We start from the raw sequence: 17380 nt of genomic DNA, 5'->3' as shown, positions 1-17380 counted from the left end.
GTGGCGGCTCTGGCGCGGGACGTGGACCCCACTTCACCATAGTTTTGTCCGCCTCCTCAACCGCCCCCTTGGCCTCTTATGAGCGGCGACCCTCGCCGCCGACCTCGGACTGGGGACCCTCATCACGGGTCCCAAATGGACGGGAGATTCTGGCAGCACCGGACAGGCGGGAGACTCCGGCAGCTCCGGAGTGAAGGACGGCTCTGGCAGCTCCTGGCTGACTGACGGCTCTGGCAGCTTCTGGCTGGCTGATGGCTCTGGAAGCTCCTGGCTGGCTGACGGCTCTGGCAGCTCCTGGCTGGCTGACGGCTCTGGCGGCTCCTGGCTGGCGGCTCCTGGCTGGCTGACGGCTCCACGTCAGTCAGCCAGGAGCTGCCAGAGCCGTCAACCAGCCGTCAACCAGCCAGGAGCTTCCAGTGTAAAACCCCCCATAGCAAACTAACCTGGAGTGTAGAAAAAAAACCCAGAGCAAACTAACCTGGCGTGTAGAAAAAAAACCCAGAGCAAACTAACCTGGCGTGTAGAAAAAAAACCCAGAGCAAACTAACCTGGCGTGTAGAAAAAAAACACAGAGCAAACTAACCTGGCGTGTAGAAAAAAACACAGAGCAAACTAACCTGGCGTGCAGAGCAAACTAACCTGGCGTGTAGAAAAAAGAGCAAACACAGAGCAAACTAACCTGGCGTGTAGAAAAAAAACACAGAGCAAACTAACCTGGCGTGTAGAAAAAAAACACAGAGCAAACTAACCTGGCGTGTAGAAAAAAAAAACCCAGAGCAAACTAACCTGGCGTGTAGAAAAAAAACACAGAGCAAACTAACCTGGCGTGTAGAAAAAAAACACAGAGCAAACTAACCTGGCGTGTAGAAAAAAAACACAGAGCAAACTAACCTGGCGTGTAGAAAAAAAACCCAGAGCAAACTAACCTGGCGTGTAGAAAAAAACCCCAGAGCAAACTAACCTGGCGTGTAGAAAAAAAACCCAGAGCAAACTAACCTGGCGTGTAGAAAAAAACCCCAGAGCAATCTAACCTGGCGTGTAGAAATAAAACCCAGAGCAAACTAACCTGGCGTGTAGAAAAAAAACCCAGAGCAAACTAACCTGGCGTGTAGAAAAAAACCCCAGAGCAATCTAACCTGGCATGTAGAAAAAAAACACAGAGCAAACTAACCTTGCGTGTAGAAAAAAAACCCAGAGAAAACTAACCTGGCGTGTAGAAAAAAAACCCAGAGCAAACTAACCTGGCGTGTAGAAATAAAACCCAGAGCAAACTAACCTGGCGTGTAGAAATAAAACCCAGAGCAAACTAACCTGGCGTGTAGAAATAAAACCCAGAGCAAACTAACCTGGCATGTAGAAAAAAAACCCAGAGCAAACTAACCTGGCGTGTAGAAAAAAACCCAGAGCAAACTAACCTGGCGTGTAGAAAAAACCCCAGAGCAAACTAACCTGGCCTGTAGAAAAAAAAAACGAGCAAACTAACCTGGCGTGTAGAAAAAAAACTGAGCAAACTAACCTGGCGTGTAGAAAAAAAACCAGAGCAAACTAACCTGGCATGTCATTAAAATCCTGTCATCTTATTCCTATCAGGAGTAATGATTTGATTGTGATTCCTCATGTTGTTTGGCAAGCCAGGCCCGCAGACAGACAGACAGACAGACAGACAGACAGACAGACAGACAGACAGACAGAATGTTCCTTAACCCTCATCAACCCTTCTGTCTGATCTGAATGACTGACTCACTGACTGCCATTCATGAAGTCAAACCATAGTGAAACTGAGCATATCAGTTTGGAATCTAGGCTACAGACATTAATATCTATTGATCACAGTTAAGTTTGAACAGTAGCAGGTAGCCCAGCGGTTTGGAGCAAAAGGTTGCTGGTTTGAATCCCTGAGCCAGCAAGGTGGAAAAATCTGCCGTTCTGCCCTTCAGCAAGGCAGTTAACCTCCAACAACAAATGCTCCCCGGGTGCCAATGACGTTGATTAAGGCAGCCCCCTGCACATCTCTGATTCAGAGGGGTTGGGTTAAATGCAGAAGAATAATTTCAGTTGAATGCATTCCCTTGTACAAGTGACTACGTATCCCCCTTTCCCTAGCAGCTAGACAAAGTTGTCAGGATTGTAGTCTAAGGCTACATCCCGATTTTCCAACCTTCTCCCTGTTTTTCCGACCGCACTTGAACACTCCCTGTCATGGATTTAAAACAGCTGGATTGGTGTAACTATTGGCTGAAGGGAGTTTCCACCACTGTGAAATCCATGACTGGAAGTATGCAAGTGCACACTTTGGGAGAAGGGTGGACAATTGGGATCCAACCTAAAAGTCATTTATTCTCTGTAGTACAGCTTGTGAAGTGTCTGATGTCACATGACCACTCCTAAACCTTCCGCCATGAGGGATCCAGCTAATGACAGAACACCAGAGGGTAAATCCATAGGTCCCAACAACAACTGGAGACCATTTACTAAGGTTTCACAGTGGAAAAATCGTTAAGATTGTTGTTCGAGACAAGAAAACCAGTTGATATCTAGGGAGGATTCATATCATTCTTTATATTAATCTTTATGGAGGAAACGGATATTAATTCACACATTTACATGTAGTTTCACAATGTCTGGAAAACACAACAGATGACGCTTCTCCGGTTTAGGATAGACCCTGATCATCTTTTGAACTAGGCCTCTATCCATAAAGTGTCTCAGAGTAGGCGTGCTGGATCAGTTTTATCCTTTAAGATCATAATGAATGTGATTATAGACAGGGGGACCTGATTCTAGATCAGCACTCCCACTCAGAGATGCTTTTTGAATACAGGTCCATAACCGTTCTCTCCTGAAATGAAGACAGCAGTACACGTCTACACATTTAGAGACACATGCTGACAATATCGCTCCTCAATACCGTTCCTGCTTCCTCTCTTAAAGTCTCATGCCACTCTTAAACCAAACTGAACACAAGCAAAACAGTCATTCTCATGACATGCAACTTGAAACATACAGAATGATAACACATTGAAAAGAACAACATTTTATAAAGCCATATCCAATGAGTAGACGCATGAGAAGAAGAAACATCTGTAGGATATATACATTCACTTACAAGAGGAGCCAAAGCTCTGTGTTTTATTCACAATATTTACACAGTTCTAACAGCGGATGAAGGAAGGAAATGTGTTTTCTGTTCTCCAGCTTTCACAAACGTAGCTTGAAGAATTTCCCAATACCTCTCTCCTTTGCATGACTCCCTTAAAACATACTACCACATGACATACAGTATATCCACATATCACTCTTACATGTAGCAGACCAGGGTTCAAATACTATTTGAAATCATGTTAAATACTTTATCTAGGCGTGATTGAGCTTGCCTGGCACAATGGAACCAATAGAATAGTCACAAAAGTGCAAACTGCACCAATCTGACACCCCGGGCAGACTAGAGCAAATGCTAAAAGTATTTTATTTGAAATAATATTGAACTCAGGTCTGCTCTTATGTTAAGTTTGGCTAGGCCCAGTTATAAATAGACTATAAAGCTATGTAGGATTGGAGGAACCATGCTGAGAAAAGTACCAACAATGATTCTGCCCAGTAGACATGTGGAGTAATGGCAGGTCTGACTGCAGTCTGGAGACTAATGTCAAGGAGCGAAGTAATGTTGACTGGGGCTTTACGAATGATTCCAGACACACACACACACACACACACATACATCCCTCCCTGCATCTCAGCGATATAGTCCCACTATTGCTGTGATGAGTCAGCCTTACTTCAGCCCTATGAAAATCTCCTTTTCACAATATCTGGGGTTCCAGCGCTGTCCATTTGCCTAAGTGCTCGGCCCAAAGCTCAGTAGGCTGCAGGAGAATGGCAATGGCGTGTTAGCACAGCAAGCAATTTAAAAGTGTCACTGTTGAGTGTGGTTCAGTACAGCTATGTGTTGAACTGGGGTCAATGGTGACAGACAGACAGTTCCAGTCCCATTAGCAGCTCAATAAATCAACCAATCAGACAATGGATCCCTTGGAGGAGGACAGGTGGATGGACTGGATGCGGATGCCCAGGGTCTTCTCCAGGTCCAGGAGTACATCGGTGGCGGGACTGTCTGGAGGCGTGTCGTACAGCAGTGTTTTGAAGGGCTCCAGCTCAATCAGCACCACCATGTTTTTCAGGAAGTAGCCCTCGATGTAGACAGCCAAATCTGGGACATCCAGGAACTGATGGAGGAGCAGAAGGTTTGAGAACAGTTGAGTGTTGTCTAGCTTGAGTTGGATGCCAAACCTATACATTTTTGTTAATGCACACAAGCAAGCAAACACACACACTGCGTGAGGAATCTGTGTATCAGTAGAGTTCAAAAGTTACTCACACTCAAAGCATGACAATGGAATAACTCAAGGAGGCAGAGATGCTAAAATAATATACTTAATTTAATCCATGCTCAAAAGAATACAAAAGGTTAAAGTGCAAGGTGTAGAAGGACACACACATAGGTACAGAGACATGCATACGCATACATTGTGATATTGTTGAATGGTGGTATTAAACATTTTGTATTGTAAAAGGAGCATACGTTTCGGCTTCTATGCCCTCATCAGTGCTGCACAAACTAATTAAGGAGACATCTACTTAAGAATCTGTGTATCAAACATGTTTATTTGCATGCATTCCTACAGTGCATACTGCAAACGGCACAAACACCAAGCAGGAAGGCAAGCACAGGCAAATATGTTTACACATGATCACACGCACAAACTCACACCCACGGCCTCATACACACGTGCATGAATAGATAGTAGACATACACAAGCAGACCCCCACACCGTACTGTGGTACGACACATTCTCAACTCGACCTCCTCACCTTGGTGTGGCTGTAGATCTCCACACAGGTTTCTGTGTTGATGTTCTTAGAGCAGATGATCTCACAGTGCCTCTGCAGCGCCTCCAGCTGGAAGAACTTGGCCGCTGACAGCAGCTGCACACACCAGAAAAGAAGACAATTGTAGCCCAGCACCAGATCTATTTAGGCTGCCTAATCCTGCTGTATGGTCACAATGACACAGATCTCGGCCCAGTCACCAGGCTGGTAACATGACCCTATTATGGTTAAGTAGTACATGTTGTTGGACTGTAATACTGCTCTTCACTAACTGGGACTGCCCACCTTGTATCAGGAAGTATCTAAATTGTATTGGTTATGGGGGCTCTAGTGGTGTGGGGGCTGTGCTTTGGCAAAGTGGGTGGGGTTATATCCTTCCTGTTTGGCCCTGTCCGGGGGTGTCCTCGGATGGGGCCACAGTGTCTCCTGACCCCTCCTGTCTCAGCCTCCAGTATTTATGCTGCAGTAGTTTATGTGTCGGGGGGCTAGGGTCAGTTTGTTATATCTGGAGTACTTCTCCTGTCCTATTCGGTGTCCTGTGTGAATTTAAGTGTGCTCTCTCTAATTCTCTCTTTCTTTCTCTCTCTCGGAGGACCTGAGCCCTAGGACCATGCCTCAGGACTACCTTGCTGTCCCCAGTCCACCTGGCCGTGCTGCTGCTCCAGTTTCAACTGTTCTGCCTTATTATTATTGGACCATGCTGGTCATTTATGAACATTTGAATATCTTGGCCATGTTCTGTTATAATCTCCACCCGGCACAGCCAGAAGAGGACTGGCCACCCCACATAGCCTGGTTCCTCTCTAGGTTTCTTCCTAGGTTTTGGCCTTTCTAGGGAGTTTTTCTAAGCCACCGTGCTTCTACACCTGCATTGCTTGCTGTTTGGGGTTTTAGGCTGGGTTTCTGTACAGCACTTTGAGATATCAGCTGATGTACGAAGGGCTATATAAATAAATTTGATTTGATTTTGATTTGGTTATGAACACGGATGCATATATCTACAGTACCAGTCAAAAGTTTCGACACACCCACTCATTCAAGGGTTTTTCTTTATTTTTACTATTTTCTACATTGTAGAATAATAGTGAAGACATCAAAACTATGAAATAACACATATGGAATCATGTAGTAACCAAAAAAGTGTTAAACAAATCAGAATATATTTTATATTTAGATTCTTCAAAGTAGCCATCCTTTGCCTCGGTGTCAGCTTTGCACACTCTTGGCATTCTCTCAACAAGCTGTATATTGGTCTAAGTCTTATTGCATCTTAGAAAACATGACTCGACTGACAACGTGGCAAATGGACTAACAGTCTTACCTCCATAACCTCTGTGTTTCTGATGTGCAGATGCTCCGTCCCACCACAGTAGAGGTATTGCATCACCAGCTGTAACAGTACGAATTAACTGACGTTTACACAACATTCACACAACACAACAAACCAGCAATGGATTTACACTGTCATGGGAAAGAATATGGGTATTTTTTGTATGAACATTCCCATTTGAAAATGTATCACACCATTGTCTGATTCATGTATCAATTTGATTAGATTGTAAGGGAAAAACAGAAAAGTTATTTTCTCTATGAACGCACCAGGAATATGTTGTATTTGACGTGGCTGATTTCAATACATGTGTTTTCAGCAGCTGGTCTGTTCGCCAGTAGAGACTTAAACCTTAAGCAGAGAGAAAGAAAGACAGAGAGAGAACAAAAAAATTATTTATTTTTATTGTGTTTTTTTATTTCACCTTTATTTAACCAGGTAGGCTAGTTGAGAACAAGTTCTCATTTACAACTGCGACCTGGCCAAGATAAAGCAAAGTAGTGCGACAAAAACAACAACACAAAGTTACACAAACAAACGTACATTCAATAACACAAAAGAAAAGAAAAATATAAAGATCTATGTACAGTGTGTGAAAATGTAGAAGAGTAGGGAGTATGCGTATCTCTGTACCTTTGTGTGTCTCTTCACAGTGCCGGGGGGCTAGGGTCAATCTGTTCTATCTGGTGTAATTCTCTTGTCCCATCTGGTGTAATTCTCTTGTTCTATCTGGTGTAATTCTCTTGTCCTATCTGGTGTAATTCTCTTGTCTTATCTGGTGTAATTCTCTTGTCCTATCTGGTGTAATTCTCTTGTCCTATCTGGTGTAATTCTCTTGTTCTATCTGGTGTAATTCTCTTGTTCTATCTGGTGTAATTCTCTTGTTCTATCTGGTGTAATTCTCTTGTCCCATCTGGTGTAATTCTCTTGTTCTATCTGGTGTAATTCTCTTGTCCTATCTGGTGTAATTCTCTTGTCTTATCTGGTGTAATTCTCTTGTCCCATCTGGTGTAATTCTCTTGCCCTATCTGGTGTAATTCTCTTGTTCTATCTGGTGTAATTCTCTTGTCCTATCTGGTGTAATTCTCTTGTTCTATCTGGTATAATTCTCTTGTCCTATCTGGTGTAATTCTCTTGTTCTATCTGGTGTAATTCTCTTGTCCTATCTGGTGTAATTATCTTGTCCTATCTGGTGTAATTCTCTTGTCCTAGCTGGTGTAATTATCTTGTCCTATCTGGTGTAATTCTCTTGTTCTATCTGGTGTAATTCTCTTGTTCTATCTGGTGTAATTCTCTTGTCCTATCTGGTGTAATTCTCTTGTCCTATCTGGTGTAATTCTCTTGTTCTATCTGGTGTAATTCTCTTGTCCTATCTGGTGTAATTCTCTTGTCCTATCTGGTATAATTCTCTTGTCCTATCTGGTGTAATTCTCTTGTTCTATCTGGTGTAATTCTCTTGTCCTATCTGGTGTAATTATCTTGTCCTATCTGGTGTAATTCTCTTGTCCTATCTGGTGTAATTCTCTTGTTCTATCTGGTGTAATTCTCTTGTCCTATCTGGTGTAATTCTCTTGTTCTATCTGGTGTAATTCTCTTGTCCTATCTGGTGTAATTCTCTTGTCCTATCTGGTGTAATTCTCTTGTTCTATCTGGTGTAATTCTCTTGTTCTATCTGGTGTAATTCTTTTGTCCTATCTGGTGTAATTCTCTTGATCTATCTGGTGTAATTCTCTTGTTCTATCTGGTGTAATTCTCTTGTTCTATCTGGTGTAATTCTCTTGTTCTATCTGGTGTAATTCTCTTGTTCTATCTGGTGTAATTCTCTTGTCCTATCTGGTGTAATTCTCTTGTCCTATCTGGTGTAATTATCTTGTTCTATCTGGTATAATTCTCTTGTCCTATCTGGTGTAATTCTCTTGTTCTATCTGGTGTAATTCTCTTGTCCTATCTGGTGTAATTCTCTTGTCCTATATGGTGTAATTCTCTTGTCCTAGCTGGTGTAATTATCTTGTCCTATCTGGTGTAATTCTCTTGTTCTATCTGGTGTAATTCTCTTGTTCTATCTGGTGTAATTCTCTTGTCCTATCTGGTGTAATTCTCTTGTCCTAGCTGGTGTAATTATCTTGTCCTATCTGGTGTAATTCTCTTGTTCTATCTGGTGTAATTCTCTTGTTCTATCTGGTGTACTTCTCTTGTCCTATCTGGTGTAATTATCTTGTCCTATCTGGTGTAATTCTCTTGTTCTATCTGGTGTAATTCTCTTGTCCTATCTGGTGTAATTCTCTTGTCCTATCTGGTATAATTCTCTTGTCCTATCTGGTGTAATTCTCTTGTTCTATCTGGTGTAATTCTCTTGTCCTATCTGGTGTAATTCTCTTGTCCTATCTGGTGTAATTCTCTTGTCCTATCTGGTGTAATTCTCTTGTTCTATCTGGTGTAATTCTCTTGTCCTATCTGGTGTAATTATCTTGTTCTATCTGGTGTAAGTCTCTTGTCCTATCTGGTGTAATTCTCTTGTCCTATCTGGTGTAATTCTCTTGTTCTATCTGGTGTAATTCTCTTGTTCTATCTGGTGTAATTATTTTGTCCTATCTGGTGTAATTCTCTTGTTCTATCTGGCGTAATTCTCTTGTTCTATCTGGTGTAATTCTCTTGTTCTATCTGGTGTAATTCTCTTGTTCTATCTGGTGTAATTCTCTTGTTCTATCTGGTGTAATTCTCTTGTCCTATCTGGTGTAATTCTCTTGTTCTATCTGGTGTAATTATCTTGTTCTATCTGGTGTAATTCTCTTGTTCTATCTGGTGTAATTCTCTTGTCCTATCTGGTGTAATTCTCTTGTCTTATCTGGTGTAATTCTCTTGTCCTATCTGGTGTAATTCTCTTGTCCTATCTGGTGTAATTCTCTTGTTCTATCTGGTGTAATTATCTTGTCCTATCTGGTGTAATTCTCTTGTTCTATCTGGTGTAATTATCTTGTTCTATCTGGTGTAATTTTCTTGTTCTATCTGGTGTAATTCTCTTGTCCTATCTGGTGTAATTCTCTTGTCTTATCTGGTGTAATTCTCTTGTCCTATCTGGTGTAATTCTCTTGTCCTATCTGGTGTAATTCTCTTGTCATATCTGGTGTAATTCTCTTGTCCTATCTGGTGTCCTGTGTGAACTTAAATATGTTCCCCCTAATTCTCCCATTTCTCTCTCTCCTCCTCTGTCCTTAATGGCCATGTAATGTTATAATCTCCAACCGGCCCAGCCTGAAGAGGACTGGCCACCTCTCAGAGCCTGGTTCCTCTCTAGGTTTCTTCCTAGGTTCTTGCCTTTCTAGGGAGTTTTTCAGAGCCACCCTGTTTCTGGATCTGTATTGCTTGCTGTTTGGGGTTTTAGGCTGGGTTTCTATATAGCACTTTGTGACATCTGCTGATGTAAAAAAAAAAGTATTGATAAATACATTTAATTGATTGAGACAGGAGTTATGTATGGGTAGTTGGGGACAGGAGTTATGTATAGGTAGTTGGGGACAGGAGTTATGTAAGGGTAGTTGGGGACAGGAGTTATGTAAGGGTAGTTGGGGACAGGAGTTATGTAAGGGTAGTTGGGGACAGGAGTTATGTATGGGTAGTTGGGGACAGGAGTTATGTATAGGTAGTTGGGGACAGGAGTTATGTAAGGGTAGTTGGGGACAGGAGTTACGTATAGGTAGTTGGGGACAGGAGTTATGTAAGGATAGTTGGGGACAGGATTTATGTATAGGTAGTTGGGGACAGGAGTTATGTAAGGGTAGTTGGGGACAGGAGTTATGTATAGGTAGTTGGGGACAGGAGTTATGTAAGGGTAGTTGGGGACAGGAGTTATGTATAGGTAGTTGGGGACAGGAGTTATGTATAGGTAGTTGGGGACAGGAGTTATGTATGGGTAGTTGGGGACAGGAGTTATGTATAGGTAGTTGGGGACAGGAGTTATGTATGGGTAGTTGGGGACAGGAGTTATGTAAGGGTAGTTGGGGACAGGAGTTATGTATAGGTAGTTGGGGACAGGAGTTATGTAAGGGTAGTTGGGGACAGGAGTTATGTAAGGGTAGTTGGGGACAGGAGTTATGTAAGGGTAGTTGGGAACAGGAGTTATGTAAGGGTAGTTGGGGACAGGAGTTATGTATAGGTAGTTGGGGACAGGAGTTATGTAAGGGTAGTTGGGGACAGGAGTTATGTATAGGTAGTTGGGGACAGGAGTTATGTATAGGTAGTTGGGGACAGGAGTTATGTATAGGTAGTTGGGGACAGGAGTTATGTAAGGGTAGTTGGAGACAGGAGTTATGTATAGGTAGTTGGGGACAGGAGTTATGTATAGGTAGTTGGGGACAGGAGTTATGTATAGGTAGTTGGGGACAGGAGTTATGTAAGGGTAGTTGGGAACAGGAGTTGTGTATAGGTAGTTGGGGACAGGAGTTATGTATAGGTAGTTGGGGACAGGAGTTATGTAAGGGTAGTTGGGAACAGGAGTTATGTAAGTGTAGTTGGGGACAGGAGTTATGTATAGGTAGTTGGGGACAGGAGTTATGTAAGGGTAGTTGGGAACAGGAGTTATGTAAGGATAGTTGGGGATAGGAGTTATGTATAGGTAGTTGGGGACAGGAGTTATGTATAGGTAGTTGGGGACAGGAGTTATGTAAGGGTAGTTGGGGACAGGAGTTATGTAAGGGTAGTTGGGGACAGGAGTTATGTAAGGGTAGTTGGGGACAGGAGTTATGTATAGGTAGTTGGGGACAGGAGTTATGTAAGGGTAGTTGGGGACAGGAGTTATGTAAGGGTAGTTGGGGACAGGAGTTATGTATAGGTAGTTGGGGACAGGAGTTATGTAAGGGTAGTTGGGGACAGGAGTTATGTATAGGTAGTTGGGGACAGGAGTTATGTATAGGTAGTTGGGGACAGGAGTTATGTATGGGTAGTTGGGGACAGGAGTTATGTATGGGTAGTTGGGGACAGGCGTTATGTAAGGGTAGTTGGGGACAGGAGTTATGTATAGGTAGTTGGGGACAGGAGTTATGTATGGGTAGTTGGGGACAGGAGTTATGTATAGGTAGTTGGGGACAGGAGTTATGTAAGGGTAGTTGGGGACAGGAGTTATGTATAGGTAGTTGGGGACAGGAGTTATGTATAGGTAGTTGGGGACAGGAGTTATGTATGGGTAGTTGGGAACAGGAGTTATGTATAGGTAGTTGGGGACAGGAGTTATGTAAGGGTAGTTGGGGACAGGAGTTATGTAAGGGTAGTTGGGGACAGGAGTTATGTATAGGTAGTTGGGGACAGGAGTTATGTAAGTGTAGTTGGGAACAGGAGTTATGTAAGGGTAGTTGGGGACAGGAGTTATGTATAGGTAGTTGGGGACAGGAGTTATGTATAGGTAGTTGGGGACAGGAGTTATGTAAGGGTAGTTGGGGACAGGAGTTATGTATAGGTAGTTGGGGACAGGAGTTATGTAAGGGTAGTTGGGAACAGGAGTTATGTAAGGGTAGTTGGGGATAGGAGTTATGTATAGGTAGTTGGGGACAGGAGTTATGTAAGTGTAGTTGGGAACAGGAGTTATGTAAGGGTAGTTGGGGACAGGAGTTATGTATAGGTAGTTGGGGACAGGAGTTATGTATAGGTAGTTGGGGACAGGAGTTATGTAAGGGTAGTTGGGGACAGGAGTTATGTATAGGTAGTTGGGAACAGGAGTTATGTAAGGGTAGTTGGGAACAGGAGTTATATGTGGGTAGTTGCCCTCACTTGCTTGCAGATAGTTAAGGAGGAATTTAGAGAGAGAGAGAGAGAGAGACAGAGAGAGAGAAGTGTTCTGACCTGCCAGAGGCGGTGAAGAGCAGGACTTTGTGGGCGTAGAATGGCTTCCCCTCCACCAAGAAGGTCACATCTGACATCTCCTGGTTGTTTAGGAAATGAGGATCTGGAAGGCAGATTCATCATCTAATTTATTTCAACACAATTCTGAATTTCTAGTTTTTGACAATCTTTGGACACTAAATGGAGCATTTGTCTATGCTGATGTAAATCAGTGCAGTGTTATGTACGACGTGCTCCATAGCAGAAATCAAACTTTTACTACTAAGCATTAAGACCTAATCCTTCTTCGTCCTGCTCACCCAGGCGTGAGGTCTGTTTCCTCTTGATCTCGGAGAGTTTGGGGATGGGGTACGGCCCGTAGCACTGGGTGAAGATCAGAGACAGCTGCTGGCTGATCACCTCATTCTGGAACATCGCAGATGGGGAGAGGGAACACAGGGGAGTTAGATATCAGACGGGTTTTATACACTCCTTACACACAATATAGATAAAGGCAGATACAGGTATCTACTACCACATTCACTTCCAAATTGCCCAGTAGGTCAAGTCACAAAGGCTGCTGATTAAACAAGCACCAGTGTTCACAGTCAATCAGTGAGTAGATTATCTAGTGTTGCTTTCAGAAGGATGAAAAATAACATCTGCAGACCACAGAGAACCCAGCGTAACAGATCCACACTTGTTGATAGGCTGAATAAAGCACTAATTTGGCAGTAATTGCTGCTATAATGTATTGTGTGCCACACCAGTATGGAGACCATAATAACAAATCCCCTTTATAGAATAAGTCCACATTTCTCATATCACATCCTGAACATGAAAACATACACATCTTCTCAGTGTTACTCTCTGTTGTGCATCAGTCTGCCCTTTGTGTGTGTGTGTTAAACAAGGAGGTGTAAATAGACTGTTACACAGTCTGGCTAAAGGAAGATGAACGTTCTCTACCTTGAAGTCACACATCATTAGCGGGGATATGACAGGACAAACAGTGACGGGGGTCCCTGGCGTCTCATAGAGTAGGTATCACTGCCTTTGCCATAGATCAACCCTGACAGGGACGAGGGCAGCTGCTGGAATGGGACAGGAGAGGGCGGTGTGTGGCGGGGGCTTTGTATGTTTGTACGTTTGTACGTTTGTCTGTGTTTGTGTATGTATGCGTGTGTGTGCGTGTGTGTGTGTGTGTGTGTGTGTGTGTGTGTGTGTGTGTGTGTGTGTGTGTGTGTGTGTGTGTGTGTGTGTGTGTGTGTGTGTGTGTGTGTGTGTGTGTGTGTGTGTGTGTGTGTGTGCATGCGTGGGTGTGCATGTGTGTGTTCATCTGCTCCCTCTCAGCAATAATGCACAAACGCAACTACATGACAGGCCAACAGTTAGTTGATATATAAGAAAAGGCATCGAACTGTTCTAATATATTATTGAGGTATTATGTTGGATGTAATGCTACAGTGAATCTTGAGGGGATAAAGAGAGATGGGTGGGGTTTGAAGAATGGGTACAATTTAGAAGCGGAGCGCATAAATCATAAATCAATGCACTAATTGAAATGGATTGGGCCTGGGGGGTTCCGCCAGTCAGTGTGGAGAGAGGGCTGCATTATATAATCACAATAAGACAAATGGGTCATGTTCCACATGTCCGCCTATTCTTTATTTAGTGTACTTCTGTTGACCAGGGCTCACAGGAATGCAGAGGAGACTGAGCCAAGCGAGTAGGCCATGTTTCTATAAAGGGGAATAAGAACATCCATAGGTTCCTTCTTAAGGGTATGGTTGTGAAGCAGAAAGAAGACATGATTTTCTTCACTGTCAGGAGAGAAAAAATAGACAGATATGGATGTGGGATGTTGGGATCTGACAACATGCTTCACATTGTGTAAAGCATGTCTCTACGTTTATTTTGTTTGTGACCAATTTCCCAATGCAACCAATACAGTTGAAAGTTGAAGAAAGTGGGATGTGGATATGGAAAAAAGCTGAATGTAAGAAAGTTAGATGTGTGCCCAACTCAGATCTAGAATACATTTAGCCTTTAAGATTATAATGAATAAGATGGGGGACCTGATCCTAGATCAGCAATTGTCTGAGACACTTTTTGAATACAGGCCATGACATCCAGTCACCTTGCTGGCTCGTAGGATCTGAAACAAGAGTGGCAGGCCGTGGGTGATGAGCTCCTGTGTGTACTCCTCCTCCTCAATACAGCTGAACTCCTTGAGCAGGCCCTGGATCAGTGGTCTCCGATGCTGCAGGAAACACGTCCGCAGAGACTCCAGCCAGGTGTGCAGCGTCCAGGGGACCCCTGAGACACATACACACACAGAGATGTTTACATCTACACACACAGAGATGTTTACATCTACACACACAGAGATGTTTACATCTACACACACACTTGACATCCCGCCAACTTTGAGAAAAAACACTTTATATCATAGTTGTGCTGTTGTTCAAATGTAAATCTGCCATTTCATTAGATAGAATGTTCCTGTCTGCTTCCAACCCCCCCCGCCTGCTTACACTGATTCCCAATGTTAATATTGCCAGCAATATATCTTGTCAACAAAACTACAATAAATATTGTACGGTGAGAACCCACTAACAGACCTTAGTGGAATGAGGAGACAAATGGAAAAAACACAAGGTTGTTACACAAACAGCCGGCCTTCATTCCATTGGGAAAACAACAACAACACAGGTAGAACATGTACAGTTTGCTTCATGTGACTGGAATGCAAGGAATGGCCATGGCAAAATGGATCTCTTAGATTACAATGTATAGGTCAGACCTGAATGTATATCTATTATACTGACAAAAGGCTGTGCATATCTATACTGTAATTACTGCATTGTGAAGACCTAAAGAAAGTACATGTTGTTTACAAATATGCAGTTGACCTGAAACTAAGTCCATGGTTGATGAGGTGAACGTCTATATATTGTTCCCTGTTGCAAGTCCACAGACATGCAGTTGGCATCTCAACATGTTACTAATCTGGTCTTGGTTATTGAGCCTCTATACCAGAGGAGGCTGGTGATGGAAGGACAGCTCATAGTAATGTTTGGAATTTAATTAATGGAATGGTATCAAACTCATGGAAACCATTGAAACCTTGCATTTGATACCATTCCATTTAGTCCATTCCAGCCATTAACCTGTCCTCTGATTTAAAGTGCCACCAGCCACCACTGAACTATACTATATACTGTAGATCAGGGGTGGACAACTCCAGTCCTTGAGGCCTGATTGGTGCCACACTTTGTCTCCATCCCTAGCAAACATGGCTGATTAATCAAATTGCATTCTAAACTGAAGATCATGACTAGGTGATTATTGGTGTCAGGTGTGTTAGCTGGGGCTGGAGAAAAACTGTGACACCAATCAGGCCCTCAAGGACTGAAATTGCCCACCCATGCTGCAGATAGACTATAAAGTGTTAGTAAATTATGTACTAACCTAGGCTGCGTATGTCGATGGTGATATCCACATGTCCGTGTTCAGAGCTGTGGTACATGGCTTCTCTCAGGGCCTTGAGCTTGGCCTTGCCTGTCCGGACCAGGTCCAGCTGGGAGGGGTTCCTCTCCTCCAGGCCCCTTTCTTCCTCTGTCCCCTCGGCAAGGATCTCCTCCAGGGACAGCACATCCCCTTTCCCCTTCTCCGTCTGGGACAGCAGCTTGCGGAACACATTCCTTTACGGGGAGGATAGCAGACAGAGATATGTGATAGTAGTGATAGTTGTGATAATGTAGTTGTAATGCAGGGAAGCTATGATGTTAAATGTGTGTGTGTTTGGGGTTGGGTATGTGTGTGTGTTCGCAAGCGAGAGAAAGATGTGTTTTCTCTCTACCTAGAATTTCTTGCTCATTTTGTGTGTTGTGAGTATAGTCAGTGTTACCTGTGTCCATGTGCTGCTGCTAAACTGTAGGAGTTCATGTCTCCATGAGGGGCAGTAGAGATACCGTTACGATACACGGTTCCCACCATGGGGTCTGCTCCTCTCTCCAACAGCAAACTGACCAGCTCAAAGTTACCTGGGGAAGAGGTCAATATATATGATATATTAGTTGAGGGTCAAATTGAACTGAGAATGTGTGTATGAGGGTGGTTTATTGCAGATGTTGTGTGTGTCTATCCATGAACATCTCAGCTAGTCTGCCTATATCTGCTAGGTGTCTGTGTGTACAGTATGTGCATGTGTAAGCTACATCTTATAGATCTACTAGGTGTCTGTGTGTATGTACATGTGTATGCTACATCTTCTAGATCTTCTAGGTGTCTGTGTGTATGTGCATGTGTATGCTACATCTTCTAGATCTGCTAGGTGTCTGTGTGTATGTACATGTGTATGCTACATCTTCTAGATCTGCTAGGTGTCTGTGTGTATGTGCATGTGTATGCTTCATCTTCTAGATCTGCTAGGTGTCTGTGTGTATGTGCATGTGTATGCTTCATCTTCTAGATCTGCTAGGTGTCTGTGTGTATGTACATGTGTATGCTACATCTTCTAGATCTGCTAGGTGTCTGTGTGTATGTACATGTGTATGCTACATCTTCTAGATCTCCTAGGTGTCTGTGTGTATGTGCATGTGTATGCTACATCTTCTAGATCTGCAACGTGTCTGTGTGTATGTACATGTGTATGCTACATCTTCTAGATCTGCTACGTGTCTGTGTGTATGTACATGTGTATGCTACATCTTCTAGATCTGCTAGGTGTCTGTGTGTATGTACATGTGTATGATACATCTTCTAGATCTTCTAGGTGTCTGTGTGTATGTACATGTGTATGCTACATCTTCTAGATCTGCTAGGTGTCTGTGTGTATGTACATGTGTATGCTACATCTTCTAGATCTGCTAGGTGTCTGTGTGTATGTGCATGTGTATGCTACATCTTCTAGATCTGCTAGGTGTCTGTGTGTATGTGCATGTGTATGCTACATCTTCTAGATCTTCTAGGTGTCTGTGTGTATGTACATGTGTATGCTACATCTTCTAGATCTTCTAGGTGTCTGTGTGTATGTACATGTGTATGCTTCATCTTCTAGATCTTCTAGGTGTCTGTGTGTATGTACATGTGTATGCTACATCTTCTAGATCTGCTAGGTGTCTGTGTGTATGTGCATGTGTATGCTACATCTTCTAGATCTGCTAGGTGTCTGTGTGTATGTGCATGTGTATGCTACATCTTCTAGATCTGCTAGGTGTCTGTGTGTATGTACATGTGTATGCTACATCTTCTAGATCTGCTAGGTGTCTGTGTGTATGTACATGTGTATGCTACATCTTCTAGATCTGCTAGGTGTCTGTGTGTATGTGCATGTGTATGCTACAT

General features: G+C 43.1%; 1 protein-coding gene and 1 long non-coding RNA gene across 4 annotated transcripts in view; one reads left to right on the top strand and one right to left on the bottom strand.

Moving 5' to 3' along the window:
* Positions 1-2539: 2539 nt before the first annotated feature.
* The window catches only part of LOC118396035 (ankyrin repeat and BTB/POZ domain-containing protein 3-B-like), a 110259-nt gene continuing 95418 nt past the window's right edge, over positions 2540-17380 (bottom strand). For all 3 annotated transcript variants that reach the window (XM_052466005.1, XM_052466004.1, XM_052466003.1), the window contains 9 exons: positions 15942-16077; positions 15503-15735; positions 14169-14347; positions 12349-12454; positions 12050-12152; positions 6487-6568; positions 6209-6277; positions 4870-4983; positions 2540-4223 (listed from right to left, as the gene is read on the bottom strand). In XM_052466005.1, coding sequence (XP_052321965.1) covers positions 4014-4223; positions 4870-4983; positions 6209-6277; positions 6487-6568; positions 12050-12152; positions 12349-12454; positions 14169-14347; positions 15503-15735; positions 15942-16077 — 1232 coding nt within the window. In that variant the 3' untranslated portion in view covers positions 2540-4013. The remainder of the gene's footprint in view (positions 4224-4869; positions 4984-6208; positions 6278-6486; positions 6569-12049; positions 12153-12348; positions 12455-14168; positions 14348-15502; positions 15736-15941; positions 16078-17380) is intronic.
* On the top strand, positions 11259-11665 carry LOC127908280 (uncharacterized). The gene is made up of 3 exons (XR_008066567.1): positions 11259-11315; positions 11424-11477; positions 11613-11665. It is a non-coding gene; the product is annotated as an uncharacterized LOC127908280 (long non-coding RNA).

This window comes from Oncorhynchus keta, chromosome 17 (genome assembly GCF_023373465.1).
Source record: "Oncorhynchus keta strain PuntledgeMale-10-30-2019 chromosome 17, Oket_V2, whole genome shotgun sequence".
Taxonomy (NCBI): Eukaryota; Metazoa; Chordata; class Actinopteri; order Salmoniformes; family Salmonidae; genus Oncorhynchus; species Oncorhynchus keta.
This window is presented reverse-complemented; position numbering and strand designations above follow the sequence as displayed.